Source organism: Prionailurus bengalensis, chromosome B1, assembly GCF_016509475.1.
Source record: "Prionailurus bengalensis isolate Pbe53 chromosome B1, Fcat_Pben_1.1_paternal_pri, whole genome shotgun sequence".
Classification (NCBI taxonomy): domain Eukaryota; kingdom Metazoa; phylum Chordata; class Mammalia; order Carnivora; family Felidae; genus Prionailurus; species Prionailurus bengalensis.
In genome coordinates this window covers 41,879,967-41,904,005 of record NC_057344.1, presented here as the reverse complement: position 1 = coordinate 41,904,005, position 24,039 = coordinate 41,879,967, and the positions used below count along the sequence as shown (strand labels likewise).

The 24,039-nt window shown below is 41.0% G+C and overlaps 1 protein-coding gene across 1 annotated transcript in view; it reads right to left on the bottom strand.

Annotated features, from left to right (window-relative positions):
* The window catches only part of ZMAT4 (zinc finger matrin-type 4), a 346,888-nt gene that overhangs the window by 256,864 nt on the left and 65,985 nt on the right, over window positions 1-24,039 (bottom strand). Inside the window, exon 2 of the mRNA XM_043563476.1 lies at window positions 20,807-20,912. Within this exon, the coding sequence (XP_043419411.1) occupies window positions 20,807-20,908 (102 nt within the window). The 5' untranslated portion in view covers window positions 20,909-20,912. The remainder of the gene's footprint in view (window positions 1-20,806; window positions 20,913-24,039) is intronic.

Genomic DNA, 24,039 nt, shown 5'->3' with positions numbered 1-24,039 from the left:
TTAAATAAATCCCATTGGTCTATTCCTATTGGTATATAGCATGGCATAGTACTGGGGTAATGCAACTGGCCAGCTTTCTCCAGAGACCAGGATACGTTAAGGAGGGAATCATCCACGGCATGGATGAGAACTAGCTTGCTTGCCTGCACCATCACCTGAGGAAACTTCACTGGCATTGAGAGGCACTGGGATCTTCCCTGAGACACTGAGTGCTTAACAAACGTTCTTGTTCAACACATATAGAGCACATGTCTACACTGTGGATATTAACTCAGACCTGGAACACCTAGAGAGGAAATACACGCAGACTGTGTTGCATTTAATAAAGTATTTCACCAACCAAACGACCCCAGGCACTGTTTATAAGGAAGTCCGATAGCTAAGCTGTCTTCAAGCTTCTTCTTGAGGTGTTTACTTGGGCTTTTTACTCCCTCACTGTGGACCAGCTAAGTGATAGGAGAAACACAACTAAGGGAGAAGCAACAGGCCCTTCAGCAGGGTGCGTGGTTTGGACCAGGAAGGCACATGGTGACAGGGTTCAGATACTCGCTGTACCCTGCCCTTCCAACTCCCTTACCTTGTGGACACAGGTGTTCCTGCACCAGATATATCCCAACCTTGTAGCTTTAGTCCCCTCCTCCTTGGGACTCTGTCTCAGCTGGGTACCATGGTCAGCAGTTATCACATAGGTGTGGTGCTATTGTGTGACAAGGTTATATTAGTGGGGGTAAAGAACCTACAGATGGAGCAGGAGGGAAACTGGGGGATAGTGGCAAATGGAACCTCATCCTCCTGATGGCAGAACAGAAATAAGGCTGTGGAAGCTCAGAAGAAGAGTAACAAAAGCAGAAATACTTGGTCTCAGCTTAGAAACTCAAGACAAAGCCATCCAAAGCCCCCTCTGGCCCTCTGCTTCCTAATCTGCTCACTAAGGTCTCATCTGCAATTTTATTTTATGGCCCTATCATAATGGTCATCACTTCTGAGACCCTTGTCCAATCACACATCTACTCTGGACTTGGCCTTGAAAGCCCTAACCTTGAGCCTATATTTATGGCCATGCCTCCGGTCACACCACCTGACTTGGGGGTGGACCTCCATGAGCAGTCAGAGCTAATGACTTGAACACCCCTACTGTGCCCTCCTGCAAAGAGGCCTTTATGCACCTGATTCCCAAATACAAAGAAGTGCCACTGCATCTGACCTATTGGCATTCAAAGGCAGGAACTGAAAGCTGCAAGGTATCCTTATGAAATACCATGATCACCAGACCATGAGACTGCTTTTTTAGTGCAATTTCTAGCCAACATAGTTAACTCTAGAATTTACAGTTACAGAAATTCGATTCAGAGTCTCGGCTGTCCCTAGGCTGAGGGGAGAATTTAGTGTCACACCTGTTTCCTCCCCGGGGGCTCAGTATTTGCTTTGACTGGCTGCACTGATACATCAATTGGGAAACTGTTTTCATCAGTGGAGTATCGATTTAAAGGTCTGAGGCTCTGGGACTCAGGGTATAAACCTTCCCCTCCCCCCAGATTTATTTGATATAACCCATTGCATTAATGCCGCATATAAAACTTTCCCCATACTTTACAATAAACATTTTCCATTCTGCAAATTGCCAACCGGTGGCATTCTTGAGCACCCAAAGTGATGTTTGATATTCCATTCACTATCACTACAAGTATCTTAGGGTTTATACAAGATGGCACTTGCACAGATTTTTGTCCCTTCCTATCACAAAATGAACCTGAAAAGCAAAAGAAGTGCTTAAAAATACAGCTGTGACTTTTAAATTTTCCACATTTTCTTTTTCTCTGTCCCTGCACCCCCCACCTCTCTTTTTCACTCAGTCTTAAATAGCAACCGGAACTGTGCAAGGAGATGGGGAGGTTTATGCTGTGATCCCTGTGTATCAGAACAACCTCACTCCCTCCCTCTCTGGCTGTCAGGGGTAGGGGTGGCTGTATGGAGATGGAAGTCTTAGGCCATATTTAACCTGCCTTGAAGTTTGGTCTGAGCAGAGGGTATGTATCTATAGGGGAGCACGCATACCTAACAGAGGCTTCAGGGTGCAGTGCTTGAGAGAAATGTGGGGCCGACCACTGCTGTCCTTCCTGCCTGAAAGTTACACCAGCCTCAATCCTCACCACCTTGCCCTTCAGAGAAATGGTCCCTGCCTGAGTTTACTCTTATCAGCACTGAAAATGCAAGCAAGAAATTGATATTCTATCTCAGGATGTTTCTTTTTGTACCATTTGGCAAGGAGGACAGGAGGAAGAAAGGAAGTCAAAGAAAAGTGCTTAAGTCAGCAATTCACAAAGCAATTCACAAAGTTGTCCGCTAACCACAACCCGTGAATTTCACCCGGCTCTTTATCATTGTCTCTGTGGTATTTAAAAAACAAAACAAAACAAACTTTCAAAACTGCAGACCTACGTTCTGCCTTCCGTGCACTAATTAGACTATCTCCTTCCCTCCCGGGCCCCACCCCATGCAGCTGCTACAGAGACCTAGAGGTGAAGGTGCCTGGATTTGCAAGCCTGAAGCAATTTTCACAGCATTTCCTTCCGCCTCTACATCAAATCCAGGCTGGAATTCTTTCCCCCTTCAGCCACAAGTCACCTTGTTTTCTCTCTTCCTTTTGGGTGTCAGGCAAGCTTCATGAAGTTCTAAGCCACATAGCCACTTGCCGTGTTTGGAGAGCTCACCGATACCCAGGCAGGATTAGCTTCAGTGCAGACCCTTCCAGCTCCACGCCCCGTCTCCTCTGGAGCAGACCTCCACCTGCGTGGCAGGGACGGGCAGGTACTGGGGCCATGCTAGGTCACGCTTCTCACCTTGGGCTCCAGCAGAGCCACACCGCACACCATTCCCACACAACTCTGCTTTTGGAGCTCTGTGCCACCGGCCTGGAGGCTCCTTTTCCCATCTCACTGCTGGAACTTTCCTCACTCTTCAGAGCCTTGCTCAGCCCTCCTCTGTGAATCCAGCCTGCTGATGTCCCACGCTCTGCTGCCAGCCCCACCAAAACATAGTGCCAGCCAACTGTCGGGACACCAGGGTGGCTCTGACCTAACACTGGGCGACCTGAGGTATCTGACATTGGGCACACACTCGCCCCAGCCCTCCAGGGAGCTCGTGCAGTGATGGAGACAGCACCATTCATTCTGTGTTCTTGGGCCCTGGGCTCAGGGCCTAGCACATTCTGAAGGGACAGTACAAGCTTGCTGGATTCAACTGCATTGTCACCTGTCCCTTCTCAGACAGAGGAAAGGGGGAGTGGACAGGACCAGACAAGGTAGTATTGGGGAAACTGCCTAAATAGTAGGGCCTGAGTATCACAGCTGCACAAATCATGTAACTTTTACTGCAATTTCTTCAAAGGGCAAGTGTAAAATCATACCTACCTTGAGAGTCAGTGAGAGAATGACATGACATGATGCCTATGAAGACTGGCACAGGGCTGGTTCCCGGTAAATGAAACTGTTGCCATAAAATAAAGTCTGAGGAGGAGAGCACACCTGGCAGAGAGTCAGCTGGCCAGTCACACACTCCTCCTCACCTGCAACATCCTCCATGTTGAGATTGCTTGGTTGGTAAATACACTAGAACAGGCACTTTGGACATGGGGTAAGACCCCTAAGTCCAGGCCAAAGCCCTCCATGGGCGAACACAAGGGTATCAAGGGCACTAGCAGGTCCCAAGAGAGGCAGCGTCATGGCCTTGAAGGCCACCTGGCTTCATAGCAGGGCTGCAGGAGGACACAGTACACACCAAATAAGCCTCTACTACAGGCTGAGGGATCGGCTGCTCGTCCCCTGCCTCCACTCGGTCTGGGCAAGTCTTCAAAGAACTTTAAATCCCAGCATGAACCAAAGCAGCTGTGCCCAGAGACCTGATCTGCAAGTTAATGCCAACCCCCTCACTCCTCAGGAAGAACTTTCTGGTGTTCCCTTCCTCCTCCCCTTGCAAATATTTATGAAACCCCATAGTGGGATCTGTTCTTGCCAACCTGTGTGGCTGTGTTCCAAGGTCCTAACACCAGGCTGTTAATGTATGACAAGCTGCAGTGGGCAGGACATCTTATTTTTCAAACCCCACTTGTGAGCCAGATGAAAAAAGATGTTCTGAAAAGCAGAAAAGAACACTTAGAAACCAATAAACCTCTCTACCCCCTGACCGATTCTACTTGAAGAGCTGCCTTGACTTTCCATATGCTGCATAAATCTACCCTATTTTAGAGCCACAGAGGTCCCTGCAGATGCTCCTCACAGTCCTAATCACCTCTAACTTCGGTGGACTCTGACACGGGAAAACTTCCCTGATAAAGGAGATAATGCGCACTTGCTTTCCCAAAGCAGCACTCGGTGGAGATTAATCTCCTCTTACCTTTACTGCTGTGGTGGCAATTTCTCAACTTTACTTCCCAGGGCTTCATCCCGGGCCAACACAATGTTTCACCAACGAACCAAACAGTGACTAAAATTATAGGCAGTTTTAGTGAAAGGGCCTTCCTCCACCCCCTGCCCCCTCCTCCAGCCCAGGCTTCAGAACACTCTCTACCATGGAGCGGGTTTTTTTTTTTTTTTTCTCAGACCAAAGCCTCCTCAACTGAATGTGAATAGGACATACCCCTGCTCTGTCTCCCTTAGCATCTACTCCAGCTTATCTCTTCTTGTGTCTGTCTGTCTGCATCTGTCTCTCAGATAGATAGAAAGTAGATGATGGATGGATGGATGGATGGATGGATGGATGGATGGATGGATGGATGGACAGATGGATAGATGGATGCATGCATGCATGGATGGATGGATGGATGTATGCATGGACGGATGGATGGACAGATGGATGGACGGATGGATGGATTGATGGATAGATAATCAAAAACTCTGTTACTCTAATATATGGAAAGAGACAGGTATATATTACATCTCTAATATATATGGACAGAGAGAAAAAGAAAGAGTCAGACAAGAAGGGAAACAGTTTTTTCCTTTATTCTGAATATACAGATTTGTCCCCTTCACAGTGGAGTTTTCTCTGAGAGCTTTCCTAAATGATTTTCAGTTTGGATACACAAAAGGGCAGCTATTCAAAAATTTTAAGTATAAAAAATTTTAAAACATCAACATATATAGAAAATTAATATAGTGATCATTAAAATGAATCAATCCAATAATCATTTTAATAATATAAATCATTGCCTGACCGGCTTTGGCAATCATTGGCACAGAAGCAATGTAAAAATATTAAGCCTCAAAAGGAATGATCAAATAGTGAACTCCACTATGCAGTATGATTTAAGTCAATCTTTCTCAACTATAAGTAATAAAAGATAATTCTCAAGTGTGGACAAGAATAAAATTCTCAAGGATCTGATGACTCCTGTCTGAGAAACAATCACTTCACAATCTAAAGTCCTATTTTATGAGAACATCTTTTAATTGTTATCCCAGAAAAGAGGAATGTTTTAGCTTTATATCTGGTTATATGTAGGCATTAAAAATATCATTAAAATTTTTTGAAGTCTAAAAGAATATTCAGAATCTCAAGATTACATCCATGTGTGTGTATGCCCAGTTTGAGAAACACCACTCCCAAGGTCTTACACATGGATGATCCTTGGAGCTACAACCTAAAACTCTAGGGAACCAAACACTCCAAACACTGATCATCACTGTAAGGGTTGTGCTTTGTTTCTTTTTCTTTCTTTCTTTCTTTCTTTCTTTCTTTCTTTCTTTCTTTCTTTCTTTCCTTCCTTCCTTCCTTCCTTCCTTCCTTCCTTCCTTCCTTCCTTCTTTTAACTCAGGGCATTAGAAATGACTTTATTTCCTAAAGACATGGTAAGTAGTTCCTTATGATCACACATAGGACAAATGTCCAGGTTAAAAAAAAAAAAAAAAAAAAAAAAAGCAAGATTTCCTGAAGTGTGACCTTGAGTAGCCTTAACTTTTAGAGATGTACTGCCGTAACCAGGGGTTTGTTCTATATGCGAAGCAATCACATTTGCCCGTTTTAATTATTTAATATATTATAATACCTATCTAGTCTACAGACAAGACACAGGCAGTTATTTTTATTATTTTCACATTTCATTAAATAGAGACGAATAAGTCAAATTGTCTTTTCTTTCTAACCAAGCCATCTTAAATCTCTGTGATGAATAACACACTATGCTTCTCTCTTGCGGCTCACCCCCTTCTCATTTGTATGGCTGTCATTTCCATGCCTGCCTTAACTCCCTACCCGAAATAAGTGCAATCTCTTTGTCTTTTTCATCTGGGGATCCCCATAGAGGAAGAAAATGGGATCTATTATGGGGCATTCACAGAGTGTACATGTCCAGGAAAATATGTTGGGAGAATAAACGCAGGCAAACATCAGGGGTGTTCATCACCGCTCCTAACTCAGAAGAAAACATTCAGAAATAGCTGCAAGTCAGCACCTCAGAAGCCGGCATTAGTTGGCTGGCCTACATATAAGCACATTAACCAGTATGTCCTTCTGCACACACCACTGTCACAGAACAAGCTGGAGACACTTGCAGTTTCCCACATGAACATCCCCAGAGGGCAGGATAAGACCCTTCTGAATTCCGGAGTTGAACCTAAAAGGCTGAGCGTGCTGAAAGAGGGGAACAGGGTCACCTCAGGTGCTTCCTATCGTTCAAAGATTCAGGGGATGGTCCTGGACCTCAGGACTCAGCGCTACTCTTTATTAAAAAGGGCATTTGTATCTCTGCCACATTAATATTTAGCTAGAAGATTGCTTTTCTGAGCAAACATGCTTTGGTCTTTAAGGTGCTAGTGTAGTAAACATGACTTTGTATTCCTTTATCAGAAATCATTTCATGAAAAATTCTAAATGCCATAAAGACCCAGCGACATCAGATTAACTTCAAAACTGGGTTTCCTCCTCAACTGAATCAGAATATTGATTAGCCCATAAATATCACCCACCAGTGTCTTATCTCAGGCATGCCAAGCCAGTCCAAAGACATTTGCGTTCTTCAAGTACCAGAGCTAAGGGATCTCATGCTTCTTTAGTGGCTTCAACTTATTCAGCATTAGCCTTTTAATGATTTCTTTCCAACGTAGTCTTGACTTCTCACTGCACACAAGTCTCAAAGCAAACTGACTTGATTAATTCCTTGCACAGTGACACAATCAGATTAAAACAGCTTTTAAGCTAGGAAAACCTCATTATCATATAGCTTATTCCTATATGCATTTGGATAGGGTACAGGTCAAATCATGTCTCTGGATCATGAGACTTATGTAGACTGAAAAGCAGACACAAGGCAGTAATAGTCAAAAGGGTGGGGGTTAGATAGGTCACTAGCAAAATAAAGAGGATGCACTATGATACTTTCCTTTAAGAAAATAATTTTTTTTCCTTTAGTTCAAAGGAGACTATTAAGGGATCACTTGAAACAATAAAAATTTCAATAAAGAATGTTAGAGCACTTTACAAAGAAAATGTGGTAATGAAAATGCAGCTTAAGGGTGAAATTAGAAAAAAAAAGATAGCATATTTTGGCTTTTTATTACAGGATATTTAAGAGACAGCTTGGCAATAAATGTTAACATCTTTCTAATGGTTGGGAATGCAGTTGTATAAAGCTGAAAACTCACCTTGACTTATTGACACAGCAGAGTTTTAACTTACACTGCTCATCCCCAGAGGAAATGCACCACACTGCAAAAAAAAGTGCTTAGCCTCACTCGACAAATGGAGGTAGGTATGAGCTACTGTTACACAGCCACATTAGGCATTTTGACCCAGGGGAAGCAGATGGAAGGGGCAACCAAATCAGTAAAGAGGGAGGGAAAGAAGGGGGAAAAAAAAGTCAGAGGGGAAACAAACAAACAACCCCAGTATTCATTATACCCCTCTAGGTTGAAATACAGTGAAGAAAAAAAAAAAAAAAATTAAAAGCATGGCCCTATGGGGTGCCTGGATAGCTCAGTCAGGATTTACCATCCGACTTCAGCTCAGGTGATGATCTCACAAGTTCCTGAGTTCAAGTCCTGCACTGGGCTCTCTGCTGTCAGCACAGAGCCCACTTCAGATCCTCTGTCCCCCTCTTTCTCTGTCCCCTCCCCTGCTGGTTTGTTCTCTCTCTCTCTCTCAAAAATAAGTAAATAAATAAATAAACTTAAAAAAGAACATGGTGCTTGTCTTCAACATAATTACAGTTTAGTTAAAGAGCGATGATCAAACCTTAGCAAAAGAATAGGACTGAATATATATATTATTAAGAACTAAATTGCACAATTATATATGTGCTCATGTGCTAGATGTTAGATTTTTTTTCTGAAATTTAACATGGAAATTGACTTAAAATGAAATGGATAGATATCCCTGCTTCAATATGACCCAATACTATAAAGATACCAATTCTCTTCAAATTAATTCTTACATTTGATGGAATTTCGATACAAATTTCAACTGAGTTTGTGAATTTGTTCAAGCATCTATACAAACAACAAAATTATACACTGTGTAAAAAGCTAAGTCAACTCTGCACAGAAGAGGAAAGATAGGACTTGTCAGTCTCAGATATTAAGACATAACACCAAGGGATGGTAATTAAGTCTAGCATGGATGGGCCCAGATGAAGATAAATTGAACCACAGAACAGTATTGAAAGGTCTGATTTGGGGTCAAGTACGTGAAGAAAACTAACATATGGTAAAGTTGACACCACAAATTATGAGAAAGAAGGGGTTGTAGATGGTGGTAGGAAATCTGGTGAACTGTACACAGAAGAATCAAAGTAGATTTCTACCTTATATGATACATAAATGCAGGCTCCAAATACAATTAAAGATGTAAATATAATAAATAGAAGTGTCAAATTAATAGGAGCTAGAATATGTAATGTTTTTGTGATCTATTGATGGGAAGAACTTCTTAAACAACGTGTAAAGCAAAAAGTTTGTTAAATTTATCACATAACACTTGCCAAGCTGGGGTGCCTGGGTGGCTCAGTCAGTTAAGCGTCCAACTTCAGCTCAGGTTACCGTACGTGACTTCGAGCCCCACATCAGGCTTTATGCTGACAGCTCAGAACCTGGAGCCTGCTTCGGATACTGTGTCTTCCTCTCTTTCTGTTCCTCCCCCACTCACACTCTGTCTCTCTCTCAAAAATAAATAAAGATTTTATATATATATATATATTTTTTTTTTTTAATTAACAAGCTAAACAAACAAAATTAACAAAGGATATCATGAACACTTTTAATAAGAGGACCGACTAGAAGATATTTACCATGCCTAAACCCAACAAGGAATATATGAGGAAATCAAAAAGAAAAATACTAGAATACCAATAGAAAAATTGATACAAGATATGAACAGAAATCATAACATAATCATAATATGAACAGAAAGGACTAGTAAGTATACCAAAAGCTGTTCAAACTTCCTAATAATCAGAGAATGGTGATTTCAAATAACAAGATATCAAATATCAATCAGATCAGAAAAAAAAATGAGAAAGCTGAACACAGCCAATTACCAGTGGAAATGAGGATATGGGAGCCCTTATGTACTGACCCACTACTAAGCAAGGCTTAGACAAGCAAGTAATAATATGGCTTTTGATGCACAAGTTCTACTCTTGCCTTACATCCATCTCACATAAGTTCCCACACAGGTTCTTTGGGAAACATTCTTAAGGATGTTTTCCACAGCATTGCTTTTATAAGGGGGCACCAGAAGCAATCTGAGTGTCCATCCCTGAAGGAATGAGAAATCAAAATATGATGAATGGAATGTCGTACAGCAATTAACAGCAAGAGGATTGACACCGTGTAGGAACATGGATGGCTCTCAGAAACACACCATTGACTGAAATAGCCAGGTAAGAATGAGATTCACATCACAATGCTTTTTGTATACATTAAAAATACATGCCTACTCTGTGTATAATGACTTGCTTCCAAAGAGAAAAAAGAGTAAACTTACAGTGGATTAATCTGGCAAACACTACCTTGAGCTAAAAGATCAAGGTGAACATCAACAGTGATAAGTCATGTTGATAATACTACCCTTGATGAGATGTGATGAGAATGGCACTTCACCTCTGACAGCTTCCTCACCGAGAACACAGAACCCCATATGAATGGTGAGAAAAAATCTCCACTGAGGGTCATTCAACTACCTGACCAGTAGTCTTCAAAATTATCAAGGCCATCAAACACAAGGAAAGTCTGAGAACCTGTCAGTCTCTGGGATCCCACATGTAGGGTGGAATCCTGGAACAGAAAAAGGACATTTGGTAAAAACTAGGGAAATCTAAATAAAGTACGAACTTCACACTTTATAATGTAGGTTATATAATAATAATAGTAATAATAAATATTATGATACATTACATATGTTAAATGCTGTGACAAATATGCCATAGTAATGCAAGATGTTTAGGGGACACTGGGTCAAGGTTTACAGGAATGTTCCAACTATGTTTGCAACTTTTCTGTATACCTAAAACTAATCTAAAATGAAAATTAAAGTATACATGCCCACAAAGCAATACATATTTTAAAGAACACATATAAATAAAAAACACACCAACCCTAATAAAAGGGTTACCTGTGGAGATGGGCATGAGGCATGGAGATAAAATGAGAGAAGACACTGAACGTTCTCATGTTACAGAAGAAGGAGCTAGAAGGGTTAAGTTACTTTGCCAAGATTGTACTTACAACGTAGGCTTCTGACCTTGAATACAGCAGAAGCTCTTTTTATAACTCAGCCCTGCTTTGCCTACTCTGAGGAAAAGCTGAGAGTGAATTTACTCCACAGGCAGAAAATAAAGAATATAGCAGGTGAGCCAAAAAGGAGCGTGAACTTTTCCATAAAGTTGAAAAAAGGTGAAGGTATTTCTCTGGGGCTTAAAGCAAGTGGCAGCACCCCAAAGGGCTCTGAGGTTAAATGTGGGGGCTGGCTTTAGGGCCATAGAACACCGGGGAGTAATATCAAGAGGTATTGTTTAGGCAGAAACTGGAGAAGCTTAGTTTCCAGAAGATAGACTTATTAACACTAAGCGCAGAGTCCCAAAGAATTGATACAAACACGAAATGAGTAGGATTTCTTGGATCAGAATGCAGGGCAACATCTGAGGTCAGGGGTAAGGTTTGTGACTGCAAGGCCGGAAGAGGTCCTCTAGAAGCCCGGAGGAAGATGAGCAGCACAGATAGAAAAGAGTTTTGTTCTAGTTTTCCTATTTTCTTAGTAAAATCTAAAAACTGCCTGTAGGTTTTGCACAATGAAGGAAGGAGTGTTTCTATATTTGAATCAGTAGAGAGTGGACATAAGATCCCTTTCAGCAGCCAGGCCTCCCAGAGACCAAGGATACCTGAAGGATTGAGCAAGGAGACAGGAGCCATAGTCACAGGAGGGAGCGATTTGGAGGTGGCATGGGCATTTCCTGATGAGATGCATTTACATCTTTATATGACCCTCAGAGAAAGTGATGGAAATCAAAGTTAGAAAAACTCTACCCCAAATTAAGTCATCTTAGTAAAAGCCTAAGGAAACTAATTAAATTCTCAAAATCACAGAGAAGGAGGAAAGCATGCTGTCCTCAACACCCTCTCCCATCATGAGAAGAAATAAAGACAAAGACACAAGGCTTAGATCAACACTCAAGCCCACTTACTTAGGTCATTAGCCTTTAAGAATCCTCTGTCTGCTAATGTCTTTAAAAAAAAAAATTAACAAGACCAGAAGGCTTGGTGATGAGGAGGTCAGGAATGCGTATGTTTCCAAGTGAATGCTGGGATGGAAAGCTGGAGGAAACACTGTCACTGTCAATAACAAACTAGTAAAGACTGGGATCTGAAAATCAACAGATATGTATGTGCCTCACTCAAAGAGCATTCACAGGGAGAAAGTCTTTTTTACACTAGTTTTATCAGTGCTACCAAGAAGTCATCAGTCAATTCAGTAAATATTTCTGTACTGATTATGACACATTCATGTAATGGATATCTATGCCCCAATTAAAACAAATAAAAAAAAAAAACGGAGGGTCTAGCATGTCGCCATTTGCAGAAAATATATCAAAGGAAAAATTAAGTTTTATCTATACGCATAGAATATTTCAAAGAAAATTGTCACACTTTTCAACTGAGAAGGATAATTGGGGAGCTAAGGAACAGGTGGGAGACTTTTCACATTACACACTCTTTCATGCTTCTTCAATTTTGAATCTCATGAATTTATTGCCGCTTCAAAAAATGAATAAAATGCTAAAATAAAAAGATTAAATATTTATATGTTTATACCCCACTATTTTTGTCTTTATTAAGACTTTAAGAATACAGATCAAGTAACATCGACATCTAATGCAAAAGAGTAAAATAAATAAGAGATACAGATTAAAGTAAAACAAGGAAAAGAAAAGAATAGAATCCAGAGGTAAAGTGAGGACAGAAAAATCCTATATAGAATACTGTCTAGAGGCACCTGAGTGATTCAGTCGGTTAAGCGTCTGACTCTTGATTTTTTGGCTTAGGTCGTGACCTCTCAATTCCTAAGATCAAGCCCCACATCAGACTCCTTGCCAACAGCGCATAGCCTGCTTGGGATCCTCTCTCCCTCTCTCTCTCTGCTCGTCCCCTGCTAATGCTCTCTCTCTCTCTCTCTCAAAATAAATAAATAAACTTAAAAAAAAAAAAGAATCCTGTCTAGTTGCTGGACATGGCCATGAATTTGGTGACAAAAGCAAAGCAGGAAACAAGATCAAAGAGTCCAGTACCAGTAATAAACTAGCCTCTGAGCAGAGGAATGACCTTTCCTACAAGAGAGAGAACATGGAAATTTCTCTCAAACATCCATCTTTTAGAAGACACTGAGATACCACACATTATGTCCTCAGCCTCAGCACACAACTGGACCCCTGCAGAGGCTGCTCCTGGATCACTTGTGTGTGGAGAGGGCAGGCCTTCAGACAGCTGAGGGATGCAGAATTCAGGGCCTGGGGGACCAGTGCCCTAGGCCCAAAATAGTAGCGCAGAAAAGAAATCCTACTCTTCTGACAACTCAGTACACAGGCCCCAAATTCCAAATGGAAAATCTCTGTGCTTGACCAATTAGGTCAGAGGAATTGGAGAGAAAATCCTTATCTGATAGCATTTTAGCCCCTGTCTTTTATTCATTTTTTTAAATATTTATTTTTGAGAGAGAGACAGAGTGCAAGCAGGGGAGGGTCAGAGAGAGGGAGACACAGATTCCGAAGCAGGATCCAGGCTCTGAGCTGTCAGCACAGAGCCCTATGTGGGGCTCAGACCCACTAACTGTCACATCATGACATGAGCCGAAGTCAGACGCTTAACCAACTGAGCCACCCAGGTGCCCCATATTCCCTTGTATTTTAGACAAACAACATGTTTGTTTCTGTCTCCTACAAAGCACTGTGATGAATAGGCACCATCTTAATCGCAGCCCCCAGCCACTTTATTTCCAGAATCATTCCTGTTTCCTTGCTAAGCCTACCCCCTTTGGGATGCATGGGACTTCCTCTCTTCCTCTTTCTTCTCCACCCTCACTTCATCCTCAATATCCCCAAAGCAGGTTCTAACCACCACATCCCCTGTAGTGTCATACACATAATATAGTACACTGAGACAATGCTATGTGCTCACCAAACTGGCTCCCATTTCCTCCTGGGTACATAGCTAAGCTCATTTGCCAGCTCCCATATAGTCAGAAGAAAACACAATTAAGTTCTGGCTAGTGGAATGTGTGTGGACATGATGCCTCTTCCAGGCCTGGCCCCCAAAAATGTCCTGCACAAATCACCGACATTGCCCATCGTTTCCTCAGGTGCGAGCTGGATTTTGATACTCAGGGCAATGTCAGAAGCAAAGATGGTGGAATTTCTGTTAGCTTGAGTCTTAAATGATTACACAGTACAAAATCCCCCTCTGGCAACCCACAGTGGGCTATAATGTGAGCAACAAATCATTTTTATTTCTTTATTACTACCATTAGCCTACCTTGGCCAACATAGAAATGGAGGCTCTCCCATAACAAAAAACTTAAATATTTGACATTGACTTAGATGAGATGGATGGTAAGTAGGGAGGGTAAAGATATAGCAGATCCAGGTTACTCAGTGGCAAAACACTGGCAAAAACTATTGACTACAATACTGTGGAATGTAGACTACCTGCTTACTGAGCTTACAGTTCTTGGGGAACTAGATGGTTCTGTGCTAGGAGGTCGTTACATTTCTAAAACAACCAGAAGATGATGGAAAAACAGAATGCTTGCATATTTGTTGTTGGCTACTAATTGTCTGTTATTGATTGCGGGTCAGGTTTTTTATGAAAGAATCATAAAATTCTAAGAACTGTAATGTGTAACTGGCACATTAGCAGATAGAAATAAAAAAAGAGTTATTCTAGAAATTATGGACTTACTTAGAAAAGTCATTTATTTGCTAATTGCTTCCAGTCACCAAGAAATGAAAGATGTCCTATTAAAAGACATTGTGTGCTGAAGACCCAGTGAGACTTCTCAGTCGCACATTGTGACTCAAGACTTTGGCAAAAACCGGACTGAGGATGTGATATTTCTACCTACTTTCAGATAACCTCAAGATGGCCACTATTAAACTGAAGACTAGAAACAGACACAGAGATGAGGAAGGAATAAAACAAAGAAGACTCCTTGAAATTGTGTCTAGGAAAGAACTGTGTGGTGACAACACATGAAACTTTCTAAAAGAAAATAAATCAGAAGGCTTCTATATCACTGAGAGAATTGTATTACTAAAGCAATTATTATCTTGAATTAGAAAAGCTTTGAATATTCCACATGCCTTAAATCAGTCTCAGGAAGGAAGTGGGCTATGAATGCTGGCAGTTCCCAAAGATAGTATAGGACCCAAGATCCATTTCAGATGTGGTGATGACAATGGATGGTGAAAGAACTGTGGAGGGTAGATATAGGGGTCATTAAGAAAAATGGACAAGAAAGTCCTTCTCACAGAGGAAGATCAGAATCTATTCAGGGAACTCCCCCGCTCCTTGAAAAAAGACACTTCTTAATGCCTTCCCTGCAGGATGCCAGCTCTGCTATGGGCCAGTGATCAGTCTGGCTTCTTTTCTTCCTTTTTCTGAATCAGAAATGTTACCACTGTCCTCACCACTCTAAAGTAGGAGGAGGAGGGGTGACCTTCCTGTTTTCCTCACAGGCTGCTGAGCCCAGAGGAATCACATCGTATCTGATGGAGAGATTTACTCCCTCCCTGGAGACTCTGAAATTTGAGCTGAACAAAGTGACTAGGTAGGGCTTGCGGGTGTTTCCATGGAGAAGGGACATGTACTCTATGTGTTAAAAGAAAAATGGAATGGATTTCTGGTGACTAGAGGAGTAGACTGTAGCAGAGATAATCCTATGTGTTTGTTGAACTCATTTCATTTTCTTACACATTTAAATTCTTTTTCCCAACTTCCCCTGTAGCTAGGTGAGACCATGTGATTGAGTTCTAGCCAATGGAAGACAGCCTGGCTCCTAAAATCCACCAAGCGATGTCATATGCTCTCAGCAAATGAGCACTCATGCTACAGAGCACACTCTACCAACCCTTAACCAATGAGCATTAAGCACACACCATCTGACAACGTTTCATAGCCAATGTGTGTGTTGCCCTGAGTTGAGAATGTTCTTCAGTCTACTGTTGTTTGCTTCATGGTAGCCTCTCTATTAACCATTTATTTTGTGTTCCAGTGAACTATTTTGACTAGTAATAATTGATAAAAGATAAAATGACTGGACTTGATGGAATAAAAACAATGGAAAAATATGAGAATAGTTAGAAACTTTACAGAAGCTCAAGAGTCTTCAATGAAATGGTCAAGAAACAGAGGTAAAGACCATTAGGCAATGGGGAACAGATTAAAGTCCTCTGACATTACAGAGGGTAACAAAAATAGTGTTAGCCTCGACAAATGAGCCAATAATGGTATTAACAGCATCTGGGAGAAATTAAGCATGTCATGACTGTAAGAGGTTTGGAGAGACTGAAGCAGTGATTCTCAATGCACAGTGCAAAGAAGCATCTCCATGGGAATCTTGCTATAAAGATCTTTTATTGTCCTCACCCAGGTAGCATTTGCATCTCCAGGAGCATATCACCTGCAATACCCAGGATGGCTGTTGACCCAGTGAACCCAGACAGAACTCAAGTCCAGTTAGTATGGCTGACAGGTTGCAGAAACATAACATGATACTGACCAACTACTCTCATACATAGAAAAGGAGTTGCCCAGCCTGCATGCTTACTCAGAAAAAAAGAAAAGGAAAAAGCTAAGTTGAGAAGCTATGAGAGATGAAGGGAGAAAAGTCATTAAAGGCTTAGTAGTAGAAAAAAATCATGTTGCTTTAATCAGCACATATGAAGAACCTCAGTTTTTACCTTGTTATCACTAACCACAAAGCACTTACATCCCACCTACTACCAGACTTACAGAGACCAAAAGGTCATCCTTTGGTTATTCCCCTGGATTAAATAGAAGTTAGGGAAGGCTAAAGTTCTGTTGGATGACACTGAAAAAAGTGAAATAAGAAAAATTGGTTTGTGTGCCTCTGTAGGCTCTATGTGCCTGCTGTTTCCCTGACGAGAGAACAGTCCTGGACTCTGCCACTCCTGGGTGGCTTAATGGGGTTCATTTATCAAGACTGACGTTACTTCAAGACTCAGAAATGTTTGAAAGGTTTTTCATCAATTTAGAGAATTGTCTTTCTTAGAACTACAAAACCATCACCTATATCTTGAGGCCAGCTCCTGAGTACAGGTTGACTCCCAATGTATACCAATGCCTCTTGTGGCACACCCATCAATGCTTTCATTAAACTTAACCCACTGCTTCCCTCTACCAGTCCCCAAATTCAGCCTCTTCATCAACCTACAAGTGCCTACGAGCCACAATGGGTCAAACTCTAGGGTTGACACTGTAGAAGTAAATGAAGAAACTCAGTGCATGACTCTTGCCTGCCTTCAGGAAGCATACAATCTTGTTTGAAGGTGCCAGTATACCTGAGTCATTGATTTTGCAAGGAACAATTAATTACACGGGAAGAGACAAGCAGCAGGAACTGGCCCATTTATGCCGACTTCATTGATTCTGCCTGACAAGAGTTCTCTCTTTCCTTCTAGATCACTCATTCATATTTTTCCTTTAGCTTTACTCAAGAAAAAAAAAATTCCCTGTCTTTTTTAGTTCATTTCTCGTGGCCTTCCGTATACAAATCCTCTTCTTCCTACACGCCAGAAAACTACTCACTCCTTCACTCATGCAAGCAACTCTTTCCTTTTGCAGAAAATTATTCTTTAGCCACTTAAAACTACAACCAACTGCTCAAGTGGCCTCACTAGAAAATTATTGCTAACCTCTATAACATCCAGGCATGTTGAAAGGCACACGTGAAAGCTTTCTCTTCCCCCTCTGTTTCTGTGCCTACTTGTTCTATTGACTCAGTGAGCAGAGACAACATCTAATTATATTTTCCACCCAAAGATTAACATGTTATTAATGCTTAGCAAGTAAGAAAAATAATAATGTCTTTATATTTCCCATTTTTTCCACTTCAGGATTTCATATGCAAAAAGAGATTTTAAAAGTATAGCATGGAAGTGTTTTTGGTCCATTAGACATATATTAGGTTTTTCTGTCCTCCTATACAAAGGTTCAGCCTTTTAAATGGGGCATGCAGCTATTAAGCATTAACCCATCTGTTGTGTTTTTCTCTTTTACTTCAAAAGGCTGGCACACTAGTTCCATAGCCAAAGTCATACCAATGCTGTTTGTTTCCTAACAATACACCTTGACCACCACCAATGGACTGTCGTTCAGAAATGCTGTCAAGTTACCAAATGCTTAAGAGCCACAGGAAAGTACAAAGTCCCCTTTCCTTTACCTTCTGACTCCACGTGACCCTTACATACTACAGTGCACCTCCCTTCCCTAACACAAATCCTCCTCATAGCTCCTTGGAGATACCTCTCATTCTAGCAACCCCTAAACTTAACCCATCCATCAAGGCCTAGATAATTCATGACATTCCCAACAAATCTTTCTTGGCCATAATAGCTCTTAGTGGTGACCTGCTCTTTAGAATTTGGAATATGAAAAAACCTAAAAAGTTAACAGCACTACATATCATATATCAGAAAGTCAAAGGGGCAGAAGAATTAACACTCTGTTTAAATCACATCTGATCAGCAGCTCCTTCAAAGCAGGCAGCAGAATTCTACAGATCACGTCCTCAGTATCACACACCTATTTATACCACATTGAACCACCCATGGCTTTTCTGCCCAACAAAGTTTATGAGCTTCTTGGGGGCAGAGACTGTTTCTCATAGAGCTTCAGAATTCCCTGTAATAACTAATACTAATAGTGCTGGACACAGCAGAAAGTACACAGAGGATTCTTTTTGATTTGCCCCGTAGGGAAGCTGGGAATATTTTCTAGTTGAGTAAAATCAAGCTAAAGCAATACATCAGTGATAGAGCATTGAGACTCAGTGTGATAACATTTTCAATGACCTGAGTGGGATTTCACACTCATAGAGACCCACTCTTCATGCTTTTTCAGCAGAGAGAGTGTATGTGGTGGGAGTGGGAAGATGAACAGGGTCAGATTATCAATTCTCAAATGGCCTTCAAGATCATCGGATGGAAGCCATCATCCTCTTAGAGATGAAAAATTGGGGAAGCCTCCTAATGGAAGCTGGTAAGACCGGATTGCTCAGGAGGTGTGAACCCTGTTCACATCCCCAGCAGCTTTGCAGCAACCATGTGTAGCGCTGTTTGTCTTGGAAAGAAGTACCCCACCTCTGTCTGGAAGCAGGGAGTAAACCATCACTTAGAGTCCTCATCCATGCTTAATGGAATTGTGTTTAATGTTGTTTTGATGATGTGTAACACTGTTAATTGCAGATATATTTTGATTGCTTTCTTTTCTCTATCTCATCTATGCTACATGCAACAAATATTAACACATTCTCTAAACAATTAAATTGTGCCACAGCAAGGATACAGAGTGGTAACAGGAAAACCTGTGTTCAAATAACTAAACCCTTAATTGAGCAGCTAAGATCTTTTTCTTTAAAAAAATTCTTTTTTCAATTTTCTGACATTACTTTTCTAGTTCAGGTAACAATAAAGCAGTGCTGGACTGTGTCACCAAGGTATTTTTGTTAACAAGCACTAACTGTACATCTGTGATGTGCAGGCACTATTCCAGCAATTACGGAAGAGCAAATGAATAAAACTCTGCTTCTGCCCTCAAGAATCTAGTAAGAAGATTAAAACTGAACACAAAAAGTCTAATAAAGGGAGAACATAAAGGGCTAATAGGAAGCTATGGAATTTGAGAGTAGGAATGAATTCCCTGATTTTCCTTAACTGAGGAAATCATATTAATAAAAACCATGTGTGTTTATAAAGCAATACCCACCAAAATTAGAAAGTTCTTAATATCAGAAGATGGATATCTTCCATTTTAGATCATTCTTTTGAGCTCACATTTACTTCTAACACTTGATTGCCTACTGACAAAAGAATATGCTAACTTTTTTTCACAGATTCTGATTTTTAAAAGTTTTCTCAGAAGAGCATGCTTTATTTGCCTGCATCAGAATATTGCTGCAATGGAGTTAATAATGAAAAGCAATATAATTTTGTATGTTCAGCACACTTTACAGCTTCCAAAGCATTTTCACAAATACTATTTCAATAGGTCTCATTTGGTCACCACAAAACCCCAGGAAGTACATGGGGTCAGTTTATTGTGTTTCTGGGCGTGTGCATGTGCATGTTAATTTTATTTTTTATTTAATTTTATTTTTTTATCGTGCACAGAGGAACCGGAGGCTCAGAGGAGTCTGGTGAGTGACGGTGACAACTGGCATTTGTCAGGCTTGTCAGACAAAAAGAAAATTGCTGGCTAAGCCCTCCAATCTAAAATTACTCACAAGTTATTACACTTGAAAACTCGTGTTCCCACTGGTATATGTTCTCTCATAAGGTGAATATGCCCTGGGCAGCACTCAGCATCTGGGGGCACCCAGCGTCCCCTTGTCCCCATGTGCGGCACCTTGTCCCCACCCAGAACATTGGCCAACCCTTCTTCTCTCATTCTCTGTTCTCAGTAGAGGATTAAAAGGCAACTATTTGTTCTTCCACCCTAAAAAGCCAAAGCCCCTGAATCATGTCCTTCAAAAGTATTTGGATTTTAAAACTTTGCTACAACTTTACAGGGAAAGTCCTTAGGCTGATAAACACATGTAGGGCAGCAGCCATCGTGTGGAAGGAATTTGATGCTGAATCACTGATGCTGCCATCTCTCTGGACAGTGATTAACAAAAGGCCTCTGAGCTTATCTTCAGGGTCATAGAAGGAAAGAGAAGCTGGCACTAGTGCATCCTGCCCTGTGTCCCTGAAAGGAACTTCAGGGATGAGCAATGACAGATTTAACAAGTAGAGAAAGCCCATTGAGTCTCCAGGGGCTGAGGCACAAAAAAAAAAAAAAAAAAAAAAAGGAAAAATAAAAAGACAGAATCTGGGAAGCAGCCAGAGTCTCAGACTGATGTCCCTAGGCCTCTGTCCCCACCCCACACATGCACATTTGCCCCAGCCTGATCTCAGACTGTAAAGGCTCAAGCCCTGTGGCTCTTGAAACATGCCCTGAGATGAAAAGGATCTGTCCTCAAGTCCCACACCAAGTCTGCACCACTCTTTCTTCCACTGAAAACATCAAATGGGAAAAGCCATCCTTACCTCGTAATGAGCCACGCGCTGAGATTCGGATATCAGTTGTGCACTGCACACTTTGCAGTAACTGTCTGTAAATAAATCCTGATCGATATCGGAGGACTTCATCAGGCTAAAAGAGAATCAACAGAAGAAAAAATGAGTCCACTGCCTTGATGTTTATGCAGGACATTAACTGTGTGCAAAAGCTAGAGCACAGTCACAGACCCCATGATAGTAGCAGTGGGGGAGAACACCCTACACCTTAGGTGATACCATGTCAGTTAACCACAATAAGTGTAGAGTTTATAATTTTCTTATAAATGCCCAGCAAGACTGCTGGTACCCTACAAAATAGAAATGCACCTTTAATTTTCTCTTTCTGACAAATCAGATTTCTATCTAGTGCACTGCCAAGGATTTACGTGAGAGGATATTTTCATATGTGATTTATATTAACAAACCATTGTAAGCATTCAATACATGCAATGTAAGAAAGAAGTTGAATGAATTCTGAGACATCCACATTCTAGAATACGATGTGCCTTCCAAATCCAAATGCAAATCGAATTTTTTTTTTTAATTTTTCAATGTTTATTTATTTCTGAGAGAGAGAGAGACAGAGCACGAGTGGGGAAGAGGCAGAGAGAGAGGGAGACGCAGAATCCGAAGCAGGTTCCAGGCTCTGAGCTGTCAGCCCAGAGCCCTACGCAGGGCTCAAACCCATGAACCGTGAGATCATGACCTGAGCCGAAGTCGGTTGCTCAACTGACTGAGCCACCAAGGCACCCCGAAATCAAATTCTTCTTTAAAGGAATGTTTAATGAAATAGGACAAAGTTTACCATTAACAACAAAACTGTTTACAACACAGTATGTACAGTATTATACTAAATTTGTTTTAAAATATGTATAGGTGCATAGGAAAGCATCCCAGGAAGTTTTAATAAAGTGTTAATAGCAGTTATCTTTCAGAGATTATAGGTAATTACTTATGTAATTTTATTTTTTTCCTACAATGAACATATATTATTTTTGTAGTACATGGAAAAAAGTTAGCTTTGTCAAGAAACTTATAGGCAATATAAAATTTAGTTTTGAGTTGAATAGCTATATTACAGAATTAAAAAATAAAATCAGGATAAACTGTAACTTTTCTTGCAAGCCTATACCCTGTAAAGTGAGAAGCTCTTATCATCCATGCTGACTCTTCCACATTTAGGGTTACTGATATTCATAAAAGCCACCTAGGCCATTATACACCACAATTGGGCCCACAAAGGTAAATAAACATATTGTCGAATCCCCAATCCTGAATCAAAGTGCAGCCAAGGGTCTCACACTTGTGAAAGTGATCTGTCACAAAGGTATCTCATAGCAGCTGTAGTGTGAAGTTACCACCATAGAAACACATGCCAGCGCATCAGAATGCTTTCCTCCAACACAGAAACTCCATTTCATTTTACCTCCTACCCGCCAGGTAAAATGTAAGGACTATGCCAGAGAGCAAGGTGTATGGAGAGGCAAGAGGATTTCACACAACAAGGATGTGGTGAGCACCTTGGAGCTTATCTTGCTCCCATGCCCTCATTTGATATATGAGAGTGTTTGAAGTCACATAGTTGATCATTGGCATGGCCATATTTTCTGTCTGGTTTGCATGACTCCAATTTCCACACTACAAATCCATGCCAGGTCCAGTCCAGGTCTCATGCTACTTGCCAACCATGTGATGTTGGATGAGTCACTAAACCTTCCAGTCTTAGTTTCCCCCTACACAAATTAAGATAAAATATTATCCATGCCTTTTTAGAGAACCGTGGTGAAACTTAGGAGAAATATAGAAGAAGGTACTATATAAACTGTAAAACTCTCTTCATTTGAAAGGGATCATCAGTACATTTTTAATAATATCCTAATGTTAATAAGATGCTGGCCAGGTCTTAACCAATGCAACAAAATAAAGGACAGTGGTTTAAGTGATTTTTGAAATCATCTAATTTTGTAGCTGGACTACAAAATAAAGTATCTGCCTGAATAAAAAGCTTCCTAACTCAACAACTGCAAACTCACTTTCTATCCTTGTCCTTGGCTATAGTGGCCCATTCGGGGCATTTGATTTCCAAAATTCAAAAAGATTCACAGATTTTGCTCCTAAGAGATGATGGTGACTCTGCTTTTTCAATGCCCTGAGTACCAACAGTAATGCCAGGTAGTAAGGACTATAGACTCTCATCGTTGAAGTGGATTGTTATTTCTGGAAGGCTCATTCCTGGCAGAAAACTCAGTCAGCCTGGAGTCTAGCACCTGCAGTGCCTGGAGACTCACTACCTAACATGGCAACCTGTTCCAAAGAGTCTGGCAACTCTAGCAGTTAGGTATTTTTCAGGTTGAATCAAAATCTGTCCCACTGAAGCTTTCACTCACTGATCCTGTCTTTGGGTACAACATACAAAAATCCTACTATCCTTTTTCATGAGATATCCTCTCTCAAGTACCTAAAGATAGCTCTCTTCTATCTACTCTGAACCCGTCCTGACTTACCATCTTGGTCTGTGTCTATTTCTTTATGGTCCATCTTCAGAGGCAGTGCCAAGAACAGAATGACCATTTCAAAGATGGTCTAAATCAGGCAGAGGATCACAAGTCCAAATGACCATCCAAAATATCCATCATCATGTGTAATGGTCTCTATTCACATCCCAGAATGCAAATGGAGAAGAGGTGTTTTGATGATGGGAAAATGTAGTACAACATTTTGAAATGTCAAATGGGAAAAGAAAACTTACTAAGGTGTATTTTTTAAGCCAAGCTTCTATAAGTAGTTGTGTTTAAATATCATCATGTTCCCTGCTATTTCTAATAAAGAAGTGCACAAAAATAGATTCATGGGTGACCTGGTTAATAGGAATCTCCAAACTCACTGCACACTCCTTCCTCATTATACAACCGACTGCAGAAATCAAACACTGTGAAAGGATATTCAAGGTACGTGTCGGACCGAGTAGGGCCCGTAGGAGTCTGAGTCTCGGTAAAGCAGCTGTGCAGCAGAAATAGCTTTAAAGGCAGAATATAAAAATGTGTATACTAAAAAAAAAATTCAAAGGAAGAAGAGAATATCATGGCTTTTTCCACTGTTTTATATAAGAATATCGATTTGAAGAAGCCCATATGCAGTAAAATGGCAATAAAGACCCCTCTGAACCGTACGAGGCCCAAATGGAAAACCTGAATAAGTTAAATTCCAGTGGGAGGCAATTA